Source organism: Rhinolophus ferrumequinum, chromosome 24, assembly GCF_004115265.2.
Source record: "Rhinolophus ferrumequinum isolate MPI-CBG mRhiFer1 chromosome 24, mRhiFer1_v1.p, whole genome shotgun sequence".
In the NCBI taxonomy this organism is placed as follows: Eukaryota; Metazoa; Chordata; class Mammalia; order Chiroptera; family Rhinolophidae; genus Rhinolophus; species Rhinolophus ferrumequinum.
Window position 1 is genome coordinate 23,326,629 of NC_046307.1, and position 15,342 is coordinate 23,341,970.

A 15,342-nucleotide genomic window follows, 5' to 3' on the forward strand; every position below is an offset into this window, starting at 1 on the left:
GACGTAAGACGTTGCATCTAAAGCAAATGCAGTATGTCGTTATTTGGGGGATGTTGACAGACAAACCAACTTCAAAAAGACATTTTAAGATAACCTGAAAAATTACCTGAGTGGGTATTAGACAAGATTAAGGACTTATTATCTTTTGGATGTGATAATGGTATTGTGGTTGTGTTTATAAAAGGAGTCCTTATCATTTAGAGATACACACGGAAGTATTTCTAAATAATACGATATGATGTCTGGGATTTGCTTTAAAATAACTCAGCAATGGGTGGATGTGGGAGGGTGACAGGTAAAGATGAAGCCAGGCTGGTCTGTGTTGATAATTCCTGAAGCTGGATGATGGGTACAGGTAGTTTCTATTGTTCTCTATTTTTTTCTATGTTTAAATTCTCCATAATACAAACTTTAAAAAAAAGAAGACGGCTGCTTTATGAGGTAGAGAGCACGAGTGCAGGGGTGCTGTGTGGTGACTCTGCAGGGGACATGGTCTAACTGGGGAGCCCCTGGGGCCCTCCATGAGGTTCTGTGAGTCTGACGTAGACTCTTCTCTGGGGGGGAGGAAAGAAAAGAGAAGGTTTCCTAGTTCTCTCCCTCTCTCCATTAGAACAAGGGTAAATTCAGGGGTGCCAGGATATTTGGGGAGGGCTCTAGGGAGAAGTAGGCAGCCTGTCTTGGGCTGGTTTAAGCCCCACATTCTAGTAAGTGCTTCTACCTCTGCAGCCACGGATGGAAAGTGGCGTCAGCCTGCTACGGCTGGATCTGAGTGGAGACCTTGAAGCTGCAAACTGTGGGAGGAGAGTGGGTTGCCGAGGCCCTTGGGTGGGTCGTGGATGGTGCATTAAGAGTGGTTCCCACCTAAGCTGGCCCCAGGGTGCAGAAAGGACCTTGGACCTGGTGAGATGCAGAGTGAAGAAAGAGCCCAAAGAGGTCGGCCAGGGAGGGCCTTCGCAGGGCAGACAGACACACCCCATAAGTGAGCAACCCCAAGTTCCTCAAGACCCTGTGTGTCCATGTGCGCACGCGCATATGGGAATGGGGGGCTGCCTCAGGCAGTGTCTCACCTGTGCGGCTATCCAGGCGGAACCGCCCCTGCTCGTTGCCACTGACCACGCGGTAGCCGGTCTTCTCGGCGCCCGGGCGCGTGAGGGTGGCCAGCTGCAGCACCTCTGTGCCAAGTGGGGCGTCCTCGGGCACCTGCACGCTGTGCTCGGTGTTCAGGAACATGGGCAGGTAGTCTTCCAGGCCCACCACAGAGACCGTGACGGTGCCCAGCGTGGACAGCGGGAGTGGGGTGCCCAGGTCAGAGGCGCGGACGGTGAGCTGCAGTGCCGCCTGCGGCCTGACCCGCAGCGGCTTCTCCAGCCGAATCACGCCTGTGTTGGCCTCGATGGAAAAGTGGCCTTCCGCAGAGTCCGTCAGAGAGTAAACTACCTGGGCATTGGCGCCTGTGGGAGAGACCCAGGGCGTTTGGAGGGGTAATGGTAAACTGGTGCAAGGTCAGAGGATGTGTCCTAGAAGGGAGGCGGGATTGGAGACCCACGATTGGAGACACCAGGGCTCCCCCAGCCCAGAAGGGAAGGTTGGGGCTGGAGCAGATAGTCACCACCTCCCAGTTTCTGAAGGGCTGTGGTGGGTGAGGGTCTAGGAGATCTGTGTGGCTGTAGGCGGCAAGGCCAGGACTGGTGGCTGTCTCCTCCAAATAGGTAGCACTTGATAATTATCGGAGGTGCCATGGAAGGAAGGGGCTGCCTCGGGTGTGGGGGAGCTCCCTGTCCTAGAGGTGAGCGAGCACTGGCTTATTGGGCATTTACAGGGCCTTGTAGTCATTTCATGCTTTTGCACGGACTGTCCTCCCTGGAACCCCTGCGTCTCTCCAAAACCTCTCACAGTCTTCATTACCAAGCTAAAACACACTTCCTCTAGAAAGTCTTAAATTTCCTCTGCTGGGGTCAAACAAAGCAGGCAGTTTGGATCCCACTTTCATCATCATTATCATTGTCTTATCGTCTGTTGATCTGGCTACTTTGACCAGGGGCATTTTTCACCCTACCTCAATTATAAAATTTGACTCAAGAAAATTGGACATACACACACACACAACATATACATGGTGTGTGTGTGTGTACATACATATATATGTAAAACCACAATGAAATACTTAATGATACCAGAAGATATCATTGGTATAACATGGAACAACTACTCCTGGATGAATCCAATTTGCCTTATGAATTTTAAAAGGAAAAGTATGAACCCTAATGAAAATGATGTCATTAAAATAAAAATATAAACTACTGAAAATGATTCCACTTCGTTGTATAGAAAATTGATCAAGGTACGTAATAGGCTAAATGGAGTTTGTGCCCAAAATTCCTTTCTTGTAGCAAATTAATCAGAGTTGAGCAATTCCGATTGGTGTATTTCAGATTAACTGTTTGTATCCAAAACGTCCTTGAGATTAAAAGGCAGAATTGAAAGGGTGCCAGGTCCAAGTGGCAATGAGAAACAATGAGGCAGAAATGCCCTAGATAGGCCTCAAAACATGGCCAAAATCTTTTGTCACACAGCACGTAGGTACGTAGTTTGTGGACAGCCCTTTCCCACTTGTGTCTGTAGACTCAGCGAGGAGGTCCAGTCCTTCCCAGTCCCAGAGCCAAACCCTTGCCCAGGGTGACCGTGGGAGCAAATGGTTTCCAGTCAATCCTTGTTCTCACCTTGGTCGGGATCTCGGGCCAGTACCACTGCCACCGGGGTGTTCACTGTGGTGTTGTCGAAGACAGCCACAGCGCAGTGGCTGGGGGAGAACCGGGGGGCGTTGTCATTCACGTCCTCCACGTGGAGGGTCACGTCCGCCTGGCAAGACTGGCCGCCTCCATCCGTTGCCTTGGCAACAAGGCTGTACACATCCTTCCTCTCTCGGTCTAGGGCTGTGAGTGTGGTCAGCTCCCCTGGCCGGAGAAATGACAATCGGTGAGCTTTCCTCCCTGAGCGACGTGACCTCAGCACGTACCTTCTAGATATCTACGCCAGCCACACAGAATTTTGCCCCAGAGAAAAGCAGTCCGTCCTGTGTACATATGGTTAGGAGAGCGGCTCAGCCTGTGTTCTCCGCCCCTCCGCCCGCCCCGCTCACTTCCCTAATTCTCCCCAACACACGCCAGCACCACATCACCAATGTGAGATCCACACCAACGAACTCCAAAGAGGCACAACATTTTTAAAGGGCAATTGCTAACAACACATAAAATATGTTTACCCAGTGGCCCACAATTTCACATCTAGGACTACATCCAATAGCATAATCAACCCAATAAAGATATTCTCTATAGCATTGTTTATAATAAATAGCAACATACTGAAAATATCCTATATGCTTTTTTTAAAAAGGACTGGTTAAATATATTATGATTTAGCCATACAGTAAAATACTATACAACCAAAAGGAGTTATCACAGAGGAGTTATCACAGAGCTTTAGGTACTACCTTGCTAATTTCTCAAGATGTTATTATGTGAACAAAAGCAAGTCACAAAATAGTATTCTATATAGAGATTTTGGAGATGCATGGAAAACTGGTCTGATAGAATATACACTAAGAATGCTTACTTTTTTCGGGGGGGCTGGTTATTATTTCTGCATTCTTTACAACTACACTGTTTGAATTTTTGTACAATGAGCATGTATTATTCCCATATTCAGAAAAACCACCCATTTTTTTAAGACCTCACTGATCCTCATGCAGCTAAACAGGAGCAGAGAGAGATCAGGTAACCCCCCTGGGGTGACTCAGCATGCCCATGGCGGGGGCAGGAAGGACAATGTCATGCCCTGTCTATCCAGCTTCCTGGGACACCATTGTCACCTGCCCCTGCCTGCTCAGGAATCTCCAAGGCTCCTGGTTCCGAGCCAAGTTGGCAGCTCGCCTCCCGTGAGAGGGGCTTTTTCTGCTGCTCATCCCCTCACCCTCCCCTACGGCAGCAGGACAGGGATTCCACCTCTGGGGGCTACTCTTCCAAAGGAAGCAAACCCACCCTGTCTTCTCCACCAGACTCTCACAGCCCGACCGCTCCCAGGTATTCGCGGTCTATCCTGCAGGGCTCGATGCTTCCCACTCATGCATTGTCCCCTAACTAATGACAATGACAATGGCAACCACGTCTACTGAACGCTTATGATGTGCCAGACCTGGGCTAGGCTTCCACAAACTTCATCTCTGATCCTTACAACAATACTATGAAGTTGTATCCCCAGCCTGCAGCATACACATCTTGAGATCCTATCTTTGACCTTGATCTCACCTGCCTACATCCTTCAATGGATCTAAAGGAGGGATTTGGTCCCCCTGACCTGAGAGTCTCATCCTTTGCTCTCTCTCCTCCCTTTCTGTGCACCAGTTTTGGGCCCTCTGTCAGCTCCTGATGTGCACGCTCTTTTCCAAAACGAGGTCCTTGTAGAGATTCTCCTTCTGCCTTGAATGTTTGTTCCTACTACTTTACTACTCCTTTATTCCATAGCTAACTCCTATATGTCCTCAAGTCTCACATAAAATGGCCTTTCTTCAGAGAGGTTTTACTTAATCCCACTCACAAGCCTACATCAAATTTTCCCATCAAAACTCCCCTTTAAAGCTCTGCATTTTTTTCTTAACTCAGCACATTTCAAACCACTGATTAAATGACTGCCTTTCCTGCTAGATTATAAAGACCCAGGTCTTGTCTTATTAGTCTGTTGATTATGTCCCCAGCATCTAGTGCAATACTCAGCTCATAGTGCCAATATGTTTGCTGAGTGGATGGATGGATGGATGGATGGATGGATGGATGGATGGATGGATGGATACGTGAATTCCTGTTTCTTTCCCCATAGTACTGGGCACTTGGTAGTCAGTAAATAAGTTCTTGGCTCAATCCTGCAGCTCAGGAAACCCACCTGTATGAGGATCTAGCTTAAATTCATCTGCTCCAGGACCATGCAGAGAATATGTGATCTGAGCATTGATATCAGAGTCCACGTCTGTTGCAGAAACTTTCAAAATGAAGTGTCCTGGAGATATATCTTCATTGACTTTGCCGGTATAGAGAAGCTGGAGATGAAAGACAAAGAAGACGGAAGTTGTGGGAGATACACTTAGATCTAGACAGAGGCAAAGTGACAGAGAGAGGGAAACAGAAGCAGAGAGAGAGATTGGAGAGGAGAGATGGACACACAACACACACACACACATACACACACACACACACACACACACACACACACACCCCGGGAAATTTAGGGTTAAATTATATGAGGCCCTTAGCCTTATCAAAAATGTAACTGCCCAGTCTGCATGTTTGTGAATACATATAACCTGGAGGAGTGTAACTATATTGGTCTGTATGACCCATGCACATGTGGGCATATATGAGCACGGGGGCAGTGCGAGTGTCTCTGGGGGCAGGTCTCTATGGCCGTATTTGATAACAATCATCCATGTTGACAAGCTGAGCCATAGAGGGCATTTCCCATGGGTCATGGCAGACCATGTTTGGAGAATGAAGAAGTGAACTTACTTCTGGGTATGTTTTGTAGAGAAATGGTCTTTTGTAGGGAGTATAGGGGGAGAGATATGGATCATAGGTCCTGAAGAGCTTGGTGACATCCCTGTGGGGGAAGCCACAGAATTACATAGAAGGACCCCTGCCCGGTGCACTAGTCTGAGGCCAGCTGGGAAGAAGCAATGCCAGGTGTGGTCAAGGATGGCCAGCCCCAGAGACAGTCCCGAGTCCTTTTCCTTCATCTTGCCCTTCCCTCCAGCTTCCTTGCCTCCGCTCCCACCCCGCCCCTCCCCAGGCTCTCACCTGTGAGCACTGAGGGCTGTTATCATTGATGTCCAGGACGAAGATCTCCACATTGACCGCAGCCTGGAATTTGCCATCAGAAGCTGTGATTCTGAGCAAGTACTTGGCTATGTGCTCACGGTCGAGGGTCTTCCTCGAGAAAATCCTCCACTCGTCTCCATCTTGGCTGATGCCAAACTGGCCCAAGGGGTCTCCCTCTATAAACACGAGACAGAGAGTCCAGAAACCAAGCAACAGGAATGAACCAGGCTTTGTGCCACAGCTGGCTGCCAACCTGACACTTCTAGGATTGCTGGGAAAGACAAAAATGTCCTCCCTGAACTAGGGCCCCACAACTCTACATTGAGTCCGTTATGTGGTGTTAGGAAGCGTAACCATGTCTTCTGACTTCAAGGACCTGCTGTGACATGGAATTATCACTGCAAGAAGCACCACTCCAAAATATGTGGCTAGGGGCAGGCTTCTTGTTTTTTGTGCTTTGGAAAGAATTGGAAGAAGTTAAAGGGAAGCACATTTCAATTCTATACAAGAACTTTCTAGTATCTATCTGTTGAACAGTGGAGGGGTGGAAAATGATCAGCAACACTAAATTCTCTGAGGTCTTATTTTACAACAGAAGACACACACTAAGTGGAGGGGCAGATGACCACTAGGTTTGCTTCTCAGTCATCCTTCCTTGACACCGATCACTGGTAGGGGAGATGGGTTTGGGAAATTCTAAGGTTCTAGAGCTCCAACATTCAACTATTCTAAGAGTTGATGATATAGTGACATTATTATTTAGAGATTTCAAGACTTTTGTGTTTTTAAGAGTCTGATATTATAAGATGATAAGATTCGATTCCCCTAAGACTCCATATTTCAAGCAGCTCGGATCCCGGAGGTCTACAGGAGTCTATGATTCTTGGTTGGAACTTCAGCCTTCTTAAGTCTCCTCCAGAGAGCTGTGATAAGTGAAGGAACCATGTCTATGTGAATGGGACAACAGGGCACCCAGCAGAGGGGGAAAGGGACACTGAAAAGTAAAGGAATTCTTTTGGCCACTGGTAGGCTGGTTCAGCCATTGGACAAGAATTGGGTTAATTTAGTTTTGCAATAGGTGTCCACCGAGGAAAGCAGTTTGTAGGGTGTGGTTTTAATCCCAACCCTGATGAAAGCTGGGAGTGTGAGCTTCGTTGACTTTCACCCCCTATCTGGGCTTTGGTTTTCCCATCTGTGAAATGAGGGGATTGGGCTGGAATCATATCTGAGGAAGAAGTGTTTTCAGTCTAACACTTAGGTCCTATGATTGACTAAGAAGCATTTTCTGCTATCCACAACTTGGTCTAGGTAAGATACTACTCTTCAAGAACAGTCACCTGACAGAGTTTTCATGGATCACATACCTTTTGATGCCTTCTGCATCTCCCAGTTACAGTATCTCCCTTCTATTCTGTCTACTCTACGTAAAATAATAAGAGATCCTCTGTGCAAAGCACTTTCCAATTTATCGGGGGCTCTCAGAACTTTTTCAAATTTGATTTTACCAGCATCCCTGTCAGGTGAATGAGAACAGACGTGACAAGTCTATAGATGGAGAAATTGAGTTCTGGGAGGTTAAGTGATTTACCCAAGGTCAATAAGTGGCAGAGCCAAGTCTTTAACCTATGTCTTAGGGCACCTCTTACTGGACTTTTTTTCAATACCCCCCAGTGCCTCCATTCCAAGATCGGTACCCTTACCTGTGATATAGCAGGTGACCTGTCTGTTCTGCTCAGAGATATCAGCATCAAAGGTTTTAAGAATGGCCACAGGTTCACCAGGTTCACTATTCTCAACCACAGATCCTCTGTAGTCTTCAGAAGCAAATTGGGGAGCATTGTCATTCTCATCTGTAATGGAGACTTCAACCAGGACCTGAGAAGACAGCTGGGTGGTCCGGCCATGGTCATAGGCCACCACATAAAAGTGGTAGGTCTGGTGGGTCTCACAATCAAGTTCCCGGAGTGTGGTGATCCAGCCAGTCTCACTGTCAATGGCAAAGAGCTCATGGATATTGCTGTCGGGGTCCACGGGCAGCCTGTAACTCACCTGGCCATCATTCCCAGTGTCCTGGTCATTGGCCGTCACTTGAATGACTGTGGTTCCCACTGGCATATTCTCAGTGAGGACAGCTTTATATGGATCAGCCTCAAATATAGGCCTATTGTCATTGACATCCTTCACTTGGATGTTGACAGATACCAAGGAAACCAAGTAAGTGTCATTATGGGGACAGTGTGCCATCAGATCAATCTGGTACCACTTGGTGGACTCATAGTCCATGGTCTTCCTCAGCTTTAGAACCCCTGTGTTTTTGTCCAAGGAGAAGACACCATCCCTGTTGCTCTCTGGTGTGGTGCCCTGCACTAAACTGTAGATGACTGGATCTTCAGCTGCCACGGCTCTCACAGAACCAATTTCAGACCCTTCTGGAAGGTCTTCAGATGCAGAGAATGTATACAGAGGTTCAGAAAATTTGGGCAAGGATGCTTCATTAGCAACTACCCAGAGCTGTAACTGCACCAGAGAGTTCCAATGAGGAGGGCCCCCATCTTGGGCTTTGATTCTTAAGTCAAAGGCCCGATTTTCCAATCCCACCAGGCTCTCTTTCACCTTGACCACACCCGTGGTGGGGTTGATTTCAGTGATGTTTTTATCCAAGCCCTTGATTGAGTCTATGGAGTAGGTGACATCTGCATTTCGCCCTTCATCTGCGTCATAGGCCAGCACCTGGATGACTGGGAAGTCCTTACTGACATTGGATTGAATGGACACGATGTACTCAGAGGCTTTGAACTGTGGAGCGTTGTCATTTTCATCTGTGAGGATGATCTTCACCGTGCAGAAGGCCACCCTTCCTCCTCCATCCTGAGCCATGACCTTAATAGCAATGACTCTTTCTGTTGAGTTTTCCCGATCCAATTTCTGCAGAGTGGTGATCTGGCCACGGGGGTTTATGGAGAACTTCTCCCCTGCCAGTTTATTGATGATGGTATAATCTACAGTGCCGTAGGGACCACTGTCTTGGTCGATGGCTAGCAACTCAATCACCTTGGTTCCTACCTGTGCATTCTCTGCCAATTCTGCCTCGTAAACATGCTGCTGGAACTCTGGGCTATACTTGTTGGCGTTTGTAGTGTTGATATACACAGGCACAGTTGCTAGGAAGACCCCATCAGAAGCACCTACCCTCAAATTGTAAGAAGAGTCCAGGTGCTTTTTGCAAAGGTTCAACATGGAAATGATTCCCGATGAGCTGTTCATGGAGAAATGCCGGTCCTGATTGCCAGAAAGAATCAGGTACTCCAGGCGGGAGGTGTCCTTGCTGTCGGGGTCTAGAGCTTGAACTTTGAGAACCAGGTGTCCACAGGTTGCTAGCTCACTAACGTTGGCTTCATATTGAGGTTGCCTGAACTCGGGGGGATTGTCGTTGATGTCAGACACACCAACGACCACAAGGGTTTCACCAGTGAGCGGGGGTTCTCCTCTATCCATGGCCCTGACCTTCACATGAAAGTGCTGTTGGGCTTCATAATCCAGCTCTCGAGCTGTGGACATTTCCCCCGTGCTCCCATTGATCTGGAAGAATTTAGAATCATCTGAGCCATCCTCTACGATCTGATAGGAGACATCACGGTTGCGTCCTGAGTCCTGGTCAGAAGCCAACAGTTGGATCACAGGGGTCTGAGCGGGCAAACCTTCTGAGACTGAAGTGGTGTAGACCAACTGCGAGAAGGTGGGAGGATTATCATTGACGTCCTCCACCAGGACTTCCACTGTGGCTTCAGAGAATGACCCCAGAGCTGTGTCTGTGGCTCTGACCGTGAACACATGTTTGGTCTTGGACTCATAGTCCAAAGGGCCCGTTACTGTTAGGACACCGGTCTTAAAGTCAATGGTGAACAGCATCAAGGGTTCTTCCTCCACAATGTTATAGATGAGCCGGAGTCCCTCTGGACTCCGGGCCTGAGTGTGGAGAATTGGGGTATAGAGTGTGATATTTTCAGGCACTCTGATTTTATAGTAAGGACTCTGAAACAGTGGGTTGGATTTATTTCTGACGATGACAAGTACCTCATCCTCAGTCTGGAGGGATGGGGTTCCTCCATCGCGAGCAATGACTTTGAGGCGGTACTTATTTAAAGCTTGATAATCAAAGGGTTTCTTCAGTGATATGTCCCCAAGATAGGGGTCAATTCGAAAATATGTGTAATCTTCTGCAAATGCATATGTGACAGCACCATTTACTCCCAAATCTTGGTCAGTGGCAGACACTTGAAAGAGGACATCCCCTGGCTCTGTGCCATCTTGGATGATTGTGTGATAGGGCAGATGGTTAAATTCAGGGTGATTGTCATTGACATCCTCAACAGAGATTCTGACCAGAGCCTGAGCCACCCGCTGAGGGGTCCGATTGTCCCTCAATTCCACTGCTACCTCATGAGTGTCCTGCTGTTCTCGGTCAAACGCCACTCCTCTTGTCTGCAACACGCCTGCTGACTTGACCATACAAAACATATCTGTGCTATTTAAGAGGAAGTAGTAAAGAGTGTCATTCAAATGATTTCCCTGGACGCCAAGAATCACCAGTGCCTTTTTGTCCCGAGAATTCTCCTTCACTGTTGCCCTGTAGACATCCTGGTCAAACCGTAAGCTTGTGTTAAGAGCTTGTGTCAAAGAAATTTTTACCAGTGCGGTATCTTGATACAGGCCATCAGAAGCCCGGATGGTGAGCTCCCGAGAGCGTCCCAGGAGATCAGGATTCAACACAGATATGAGACCCCTGATGGGATCAATGGCGACAGCTTCATCAGCATTGCCAGTTTTGATGCTATAATTGACTTCTGAGTCATTGTCACTGGCCCACACCATGAGGAGATCCATACCCCGATGGATGGGCTTCACTATCGTTACTTCATATATCTGGTCTGAGAACCTGGGAGGAGAGTCATTTACGTCTCTGATATAGATGATGACCTGGGCAGACTTGGGTGCAAATAAGATGGGGCTTCCTTGGTCATGGACATAGATGCTGAATTGCAAAGAGGTCATGCTCTCGTAGTCCATCTCTGATATGACGGTTAGCGTTCCCATCCTAGGATCAATTTTGACAAACTTCAAAGCCTCTTGCTCCAAAATTTCATAGATCAACAAGGAATTAGCTTCTGCGTCGCGGTCAGAGGCACGAATCACAAAGGGGTTGTTGTTTTCATCCATGATCATGCTGTACAAGGGAGCTGCTTCACTAACTTGGCCCACAAAGGTCGACTTTGAGAACATGGGGGCGTTGTCGTTTTCATCAATGATGTAAACCAGAACCATGACATCAGAAAATGCGCCCGCCATGTTGCTGCCTCGGATTTTCAGCTGGTAAGAGGAAATTGTCTCATGGTCCAAGTTCTTCTGGGTGGAAATGAGGCCAGAATATGAGTTCATGGAGAATACGCCATCCTTGTTTCCCTCTCGTAACTCATAGGTAACTTCAGAGGAGCTTGTAGCTGAGACAAGGAGAATTGGGGAACCAAGAGGGATGGATTCAGGGATCTCTACAAAGTACTCGGCTTTTGAAAAGATGGGGGCACTGTTCTCTGAAGGGTGGACGTGAATGATCACTGTTGCCAGGTCATGCCTCCGTGGGGAGCCTTGGTCTTCTGCCTTCACTGTCAGAGTATGCCGGGCAGGGTGTGCCTGATCGAGTTTCTGGGCTAGCGTGAGGATGCCTAGTAGGGCATCGATGTTGAAGAAACCCTTGCTGTTCCCTGAAACAAAAGACAAGACAAACTGAAGTGTATCATCATCCACAGGAGGTACCACCTAGGCATTCTAGACCAGTAAAGAAGCTGTCACAGAACACTTAGAAAAGCACACTCCATTCTGTATTTCAGTGATACCTTTTATAGGAAACTTCAGTTACACGACACAGAATTTTTAACCATCCTTTGCATCCCTCTTAATAGCTTTGGTTATACACTTGATAGATGAACACTGTAAATACGGACTCATAAATTGTCACAATTGGTTGGGACTTAAAAACCCCTTTGTCTACTCCTCACCTGGTCTATGGTGGGGAGTCTGTGGTCAGGCTTGGGGAGTGAGTGGCGAGGAATCAAGTGAGGAGGGCCTGGATAGACCCCCCAGATCTTGAGGCTCCTGATCAAATGCCATTTCCCCACCACCCCAGAATGTTCTCAACGTCAGGCATTCTCACACTGCCTCTACGTTAGGTTGGTGCAAAAGTCATTGCAGTTTAACAGGTTAAAAATCATCGCAATGGCTTTTGCACCAACCTAATAATTTTTCTATATTCCGCCACTACCAATACTATTTTATGCTATTCTTTAATGGATGTTTTCCTGTAAATTGGTTCATTTTTTTAATTTAAAATATTTTAGCAGGCAACTTTCTACTGACACTTCAAACAGAAAACCATCACTGCTTGCCACAAATCAGCTTACTGTAAAATCAAGTCAATGGAAAAAGGTCTCGTTAAAATCTGGATAAAATCGATTGCTTGCTAAAGGATCAGAGCCTGAGACCAATCCTCTTTCTTTGGTAAAAACGAAGAGTAGCAAGTGTTAGAGAAACGATGGCTGAGTGCTATTTCTTTCTTTATACATTCCTGTGCTTTCTATGTTTTACAAAATGGGCCCTGTTACTTTTGTAATCAGAAGAATATGTTAAAATGAAATCTTACCTTATCTATAAAATAAAATTAATACCTCCATCAGTGGGGTTGCTAATGAGATAAAAGACGTGATTATACTTCATAAATCACAAAGAATAAGCAATTAATGGGTTATAATGTGTAGTATTATTCTTCAGGGATAAATAGACTTCTGCCATATGGCAAGGTATAACAATTTAGGTTTTTTCAAAAAAAGAAAGTGTAAAAAGCTCTGACTTCCTGAAAGGATATAAGATACTGACAAGCAATAATAAATGAACATTATGCTCCATGAAGGCAGGGAGCAAATTATATTCATCTTTGTCCTGCCACATCACCTAGCTCTCTGAAGTATTAATTATTATTAAAGATAATAATTATTAAATATCATTAAGTATGAATTACCAAGCATTACAAATTATCATTAAGATTACTTGGATACTAGATATTAGCATTTTTGTTCCATCCATTACCTGTACTAAACACTTATTCATAATAGCAATAACCTCTGGCATTTGTACAATACGCTATAGTTTACATACAGTTTCTCTTTCTGGCACAGGCAATATTATCCCATTTTTGAGATGAAGAAAACTATCTAAGAGATACAAAATCATGATGTGGCCTTAGCAGAAAATTAAAATTACTCCTAAAAGATGCCATACCATCTTTTAAAGTATTTATAGGTCCCTTCTATCGTAGAGGCACAAATTTTAAAATGTTGCATGAACTTCATAAGCATTCTCTGTGTGTATCGTCATTGGTGGGTTTATATAATATATATGTAAATTCTCCCATAACATGAGTAGTCCCTGAGTTCTTATTCTTATCATCTTTGGAAGTGCATTAACTTAGGTCAGTATAGGCCCAGGGAATGCTCTAGAGCGATAACTTGCCAAAGCTTAGAGAACTTGACCTCCGCTTAACTTGCACATTCCTGTGTCTGGTGCTTTTCCTTATTACTGAAGCCCCTTCCCCCCTGCTCTGGACCCTCACCTTTCAGAAAGGAGTAGTGGACCTCAGCGTTGGCTCCCCGGTCACCGTCCAGGGCTCGGACTTGGAGCAGCTCCGTGCCAAGGGCTGTGGTGTCAGGAATATTCACCTCGTAGTGCAGCTGGGTGAAGTGGGGTGGGTGGAGGTTCCCATCCTCCACGTGAATGGATACCCACACAAAATTCCTCTTGGTGGGCATCTCCTGGTCTCGGACCTATGGGCCCAGCGGGGCCATGGATAAGCCGCAAATGGAGTGGAAAGGGGCGGGGTAAGGTTAAGTGCAATGAAATAGAATGCTGACGAAAAATATACCTACTTGTAACTCTCTGTATTCCTTTCAATTTTGCTCTCGTGTACGCTCTTGTTTCTTTTCAAATACTTTTATTAATTATTGATGACTGGGCTTCGCTATCTTAACTGCTCATCCCACGTTAGGAGAAAGGCAGAAATAAACAGGGAAACAGTCTTTTCCAAATTAGGTCTCAGAGAATATTAGTTCTTCAAGATGTGAACGTGTTATACAGGGGAAAAGCCATTCTATGGTCAAGTAAATTTAGGCAGCACTGAATTAGGTGGAGTTAAAGTTTTCTTTGCTGCAGGACTTCTCAGAGCCTTTAATATGTATTAATGTGCCCAGCGGATGATAAACTAACACATAAGTTTATGAACTTGGAGTCAGGAAGGCTGGACTCTGATTCTGGTTCCATCATAAAAAACTATGATGGTGAGCACATCTTTCTTCCTTTGAGGACCTCAGGTATAAGATAAGAGAAAAGGTAGGATCAGGGCTTGGACTAGACTGAGGCAAGTGAGGCATGTAGGGCCTACATTTAAGGAGGTGCTTATTCTCAGGTCATCAAAGTGCAGGCACAAGACCCTGAGAGTGAGTCCTCCTCAAATTTTGTGCCCTCCATCCCTGGCTCGCCTCACCTTAGTGTTTGCTCTGGGTGGGATGGATGGTCTCTGGGGCCTTCCCAACTCTGACACGACATGAATCCACATCGTGGTCATGGGAGAGAACAGGGAGAGAACTGTTGGGGGATGTTTGGAATCGAGTCCAAGGTTGCGGGAGTTTTCTTGGCAGCTGTCGCAGACATCCTTTCTGGAAGGTACCTCTGGCAAGCTGTGAAATGTCACAACTCATCTCCCGGATTATCATTATGAGTGTCAGTACACCCGTCCCACCGGGGAAAAGGGGACTGTCAGCATGCCTCCCAGCATCCTCCCCCATGCGTGCAAGCACTTCGTCACCCAATTTCTCAGTGGACTCACCATGACTGTCAGCATGTGCTGGGAGGGCCCTGAGCCCAGGTCCAATTTCCCCACTGTCACCAGAACACCACTGCTTGGGTCCAGCTGGAAGAGGCTGGCACTTTCTGGGTCTTGGCTGCCGTGTATGGTGTAGATGAGGCCCTTGCCCTTGTCTTCATCGGTGGCCTGGACTCGGACGAGCTCAACCCCAGGCAGTGTGTCTTGGGGAACCCTGACCTCATAGTGAGCTTCTAGAAACTGGGGCCGATGGTGGTTCACGTTGGCAATCATGAAGATATAGACCTAGGGAGGCGAGTGAGAGAGAATGCGGACTGTGAGCCACAGAGGGCCAGCCTCGTCTGTCTCGTTCTCCCCCATGTCCTCTGGGCCTCGCACAGTGCCTGGTGCACAGCACTCAACCAAGATTTGTTGAATGAATGATAGAATTTCAACATCCCAAAGCTTTCACATAGTATGCAGCCTAGTGGTTTGCAAAACCAAAATTTTTGCTAAAGGTCCTTTACAAATGCAATTTTGTGTGAAATCCCAATATATACCGTGTTTCCCCGA

The 15,342-nt window shown here is 46.7% G+C and overlaps 1 protein-coding gene across 1 annotated transcript in view; it reads right to left on the bottom strand.

Annotated features, from left to right (window-relative positions):
• The window catches only part of FAT2 (FAT atypical cadherin 2), a 72,775-nt gene that overhangs the window by 24,522 nt on the left and 32,911 nt on the right, over nt 1–15,342 (bottom strand). The window contains exons 8-14 of the mRNA XM_033095600.1: nt 14,794–15,075; nt 13,525–13,735; nt 7,565–11,623; nt 5,844–6,040; nt 4,936–5,089; nt 2,721–2,954; nt 1,068–1,451 (exon numbers count right to left, since the gene is read on the bottom strand). Of these exons, the coding sequence (XP_032951491.1) occupies nt 1,068–1,451; nt 2,721–2,954; nt 4,936–5,089; nt 5,844–6,040; nt 7,565–11,623; nt 13,525–13,735; nt 14,794–15,075 (5,521 nt within the window). The remainder of the gene's footprint in view (nt 1–1,067; nt 1,452–2,720; nt 2,955–4,935; nt 5,090–5,843; nt 6,041–7,564; nt 11,624–13,524; nt 13,736–14,793; nt 15,076–15,342) is intronic.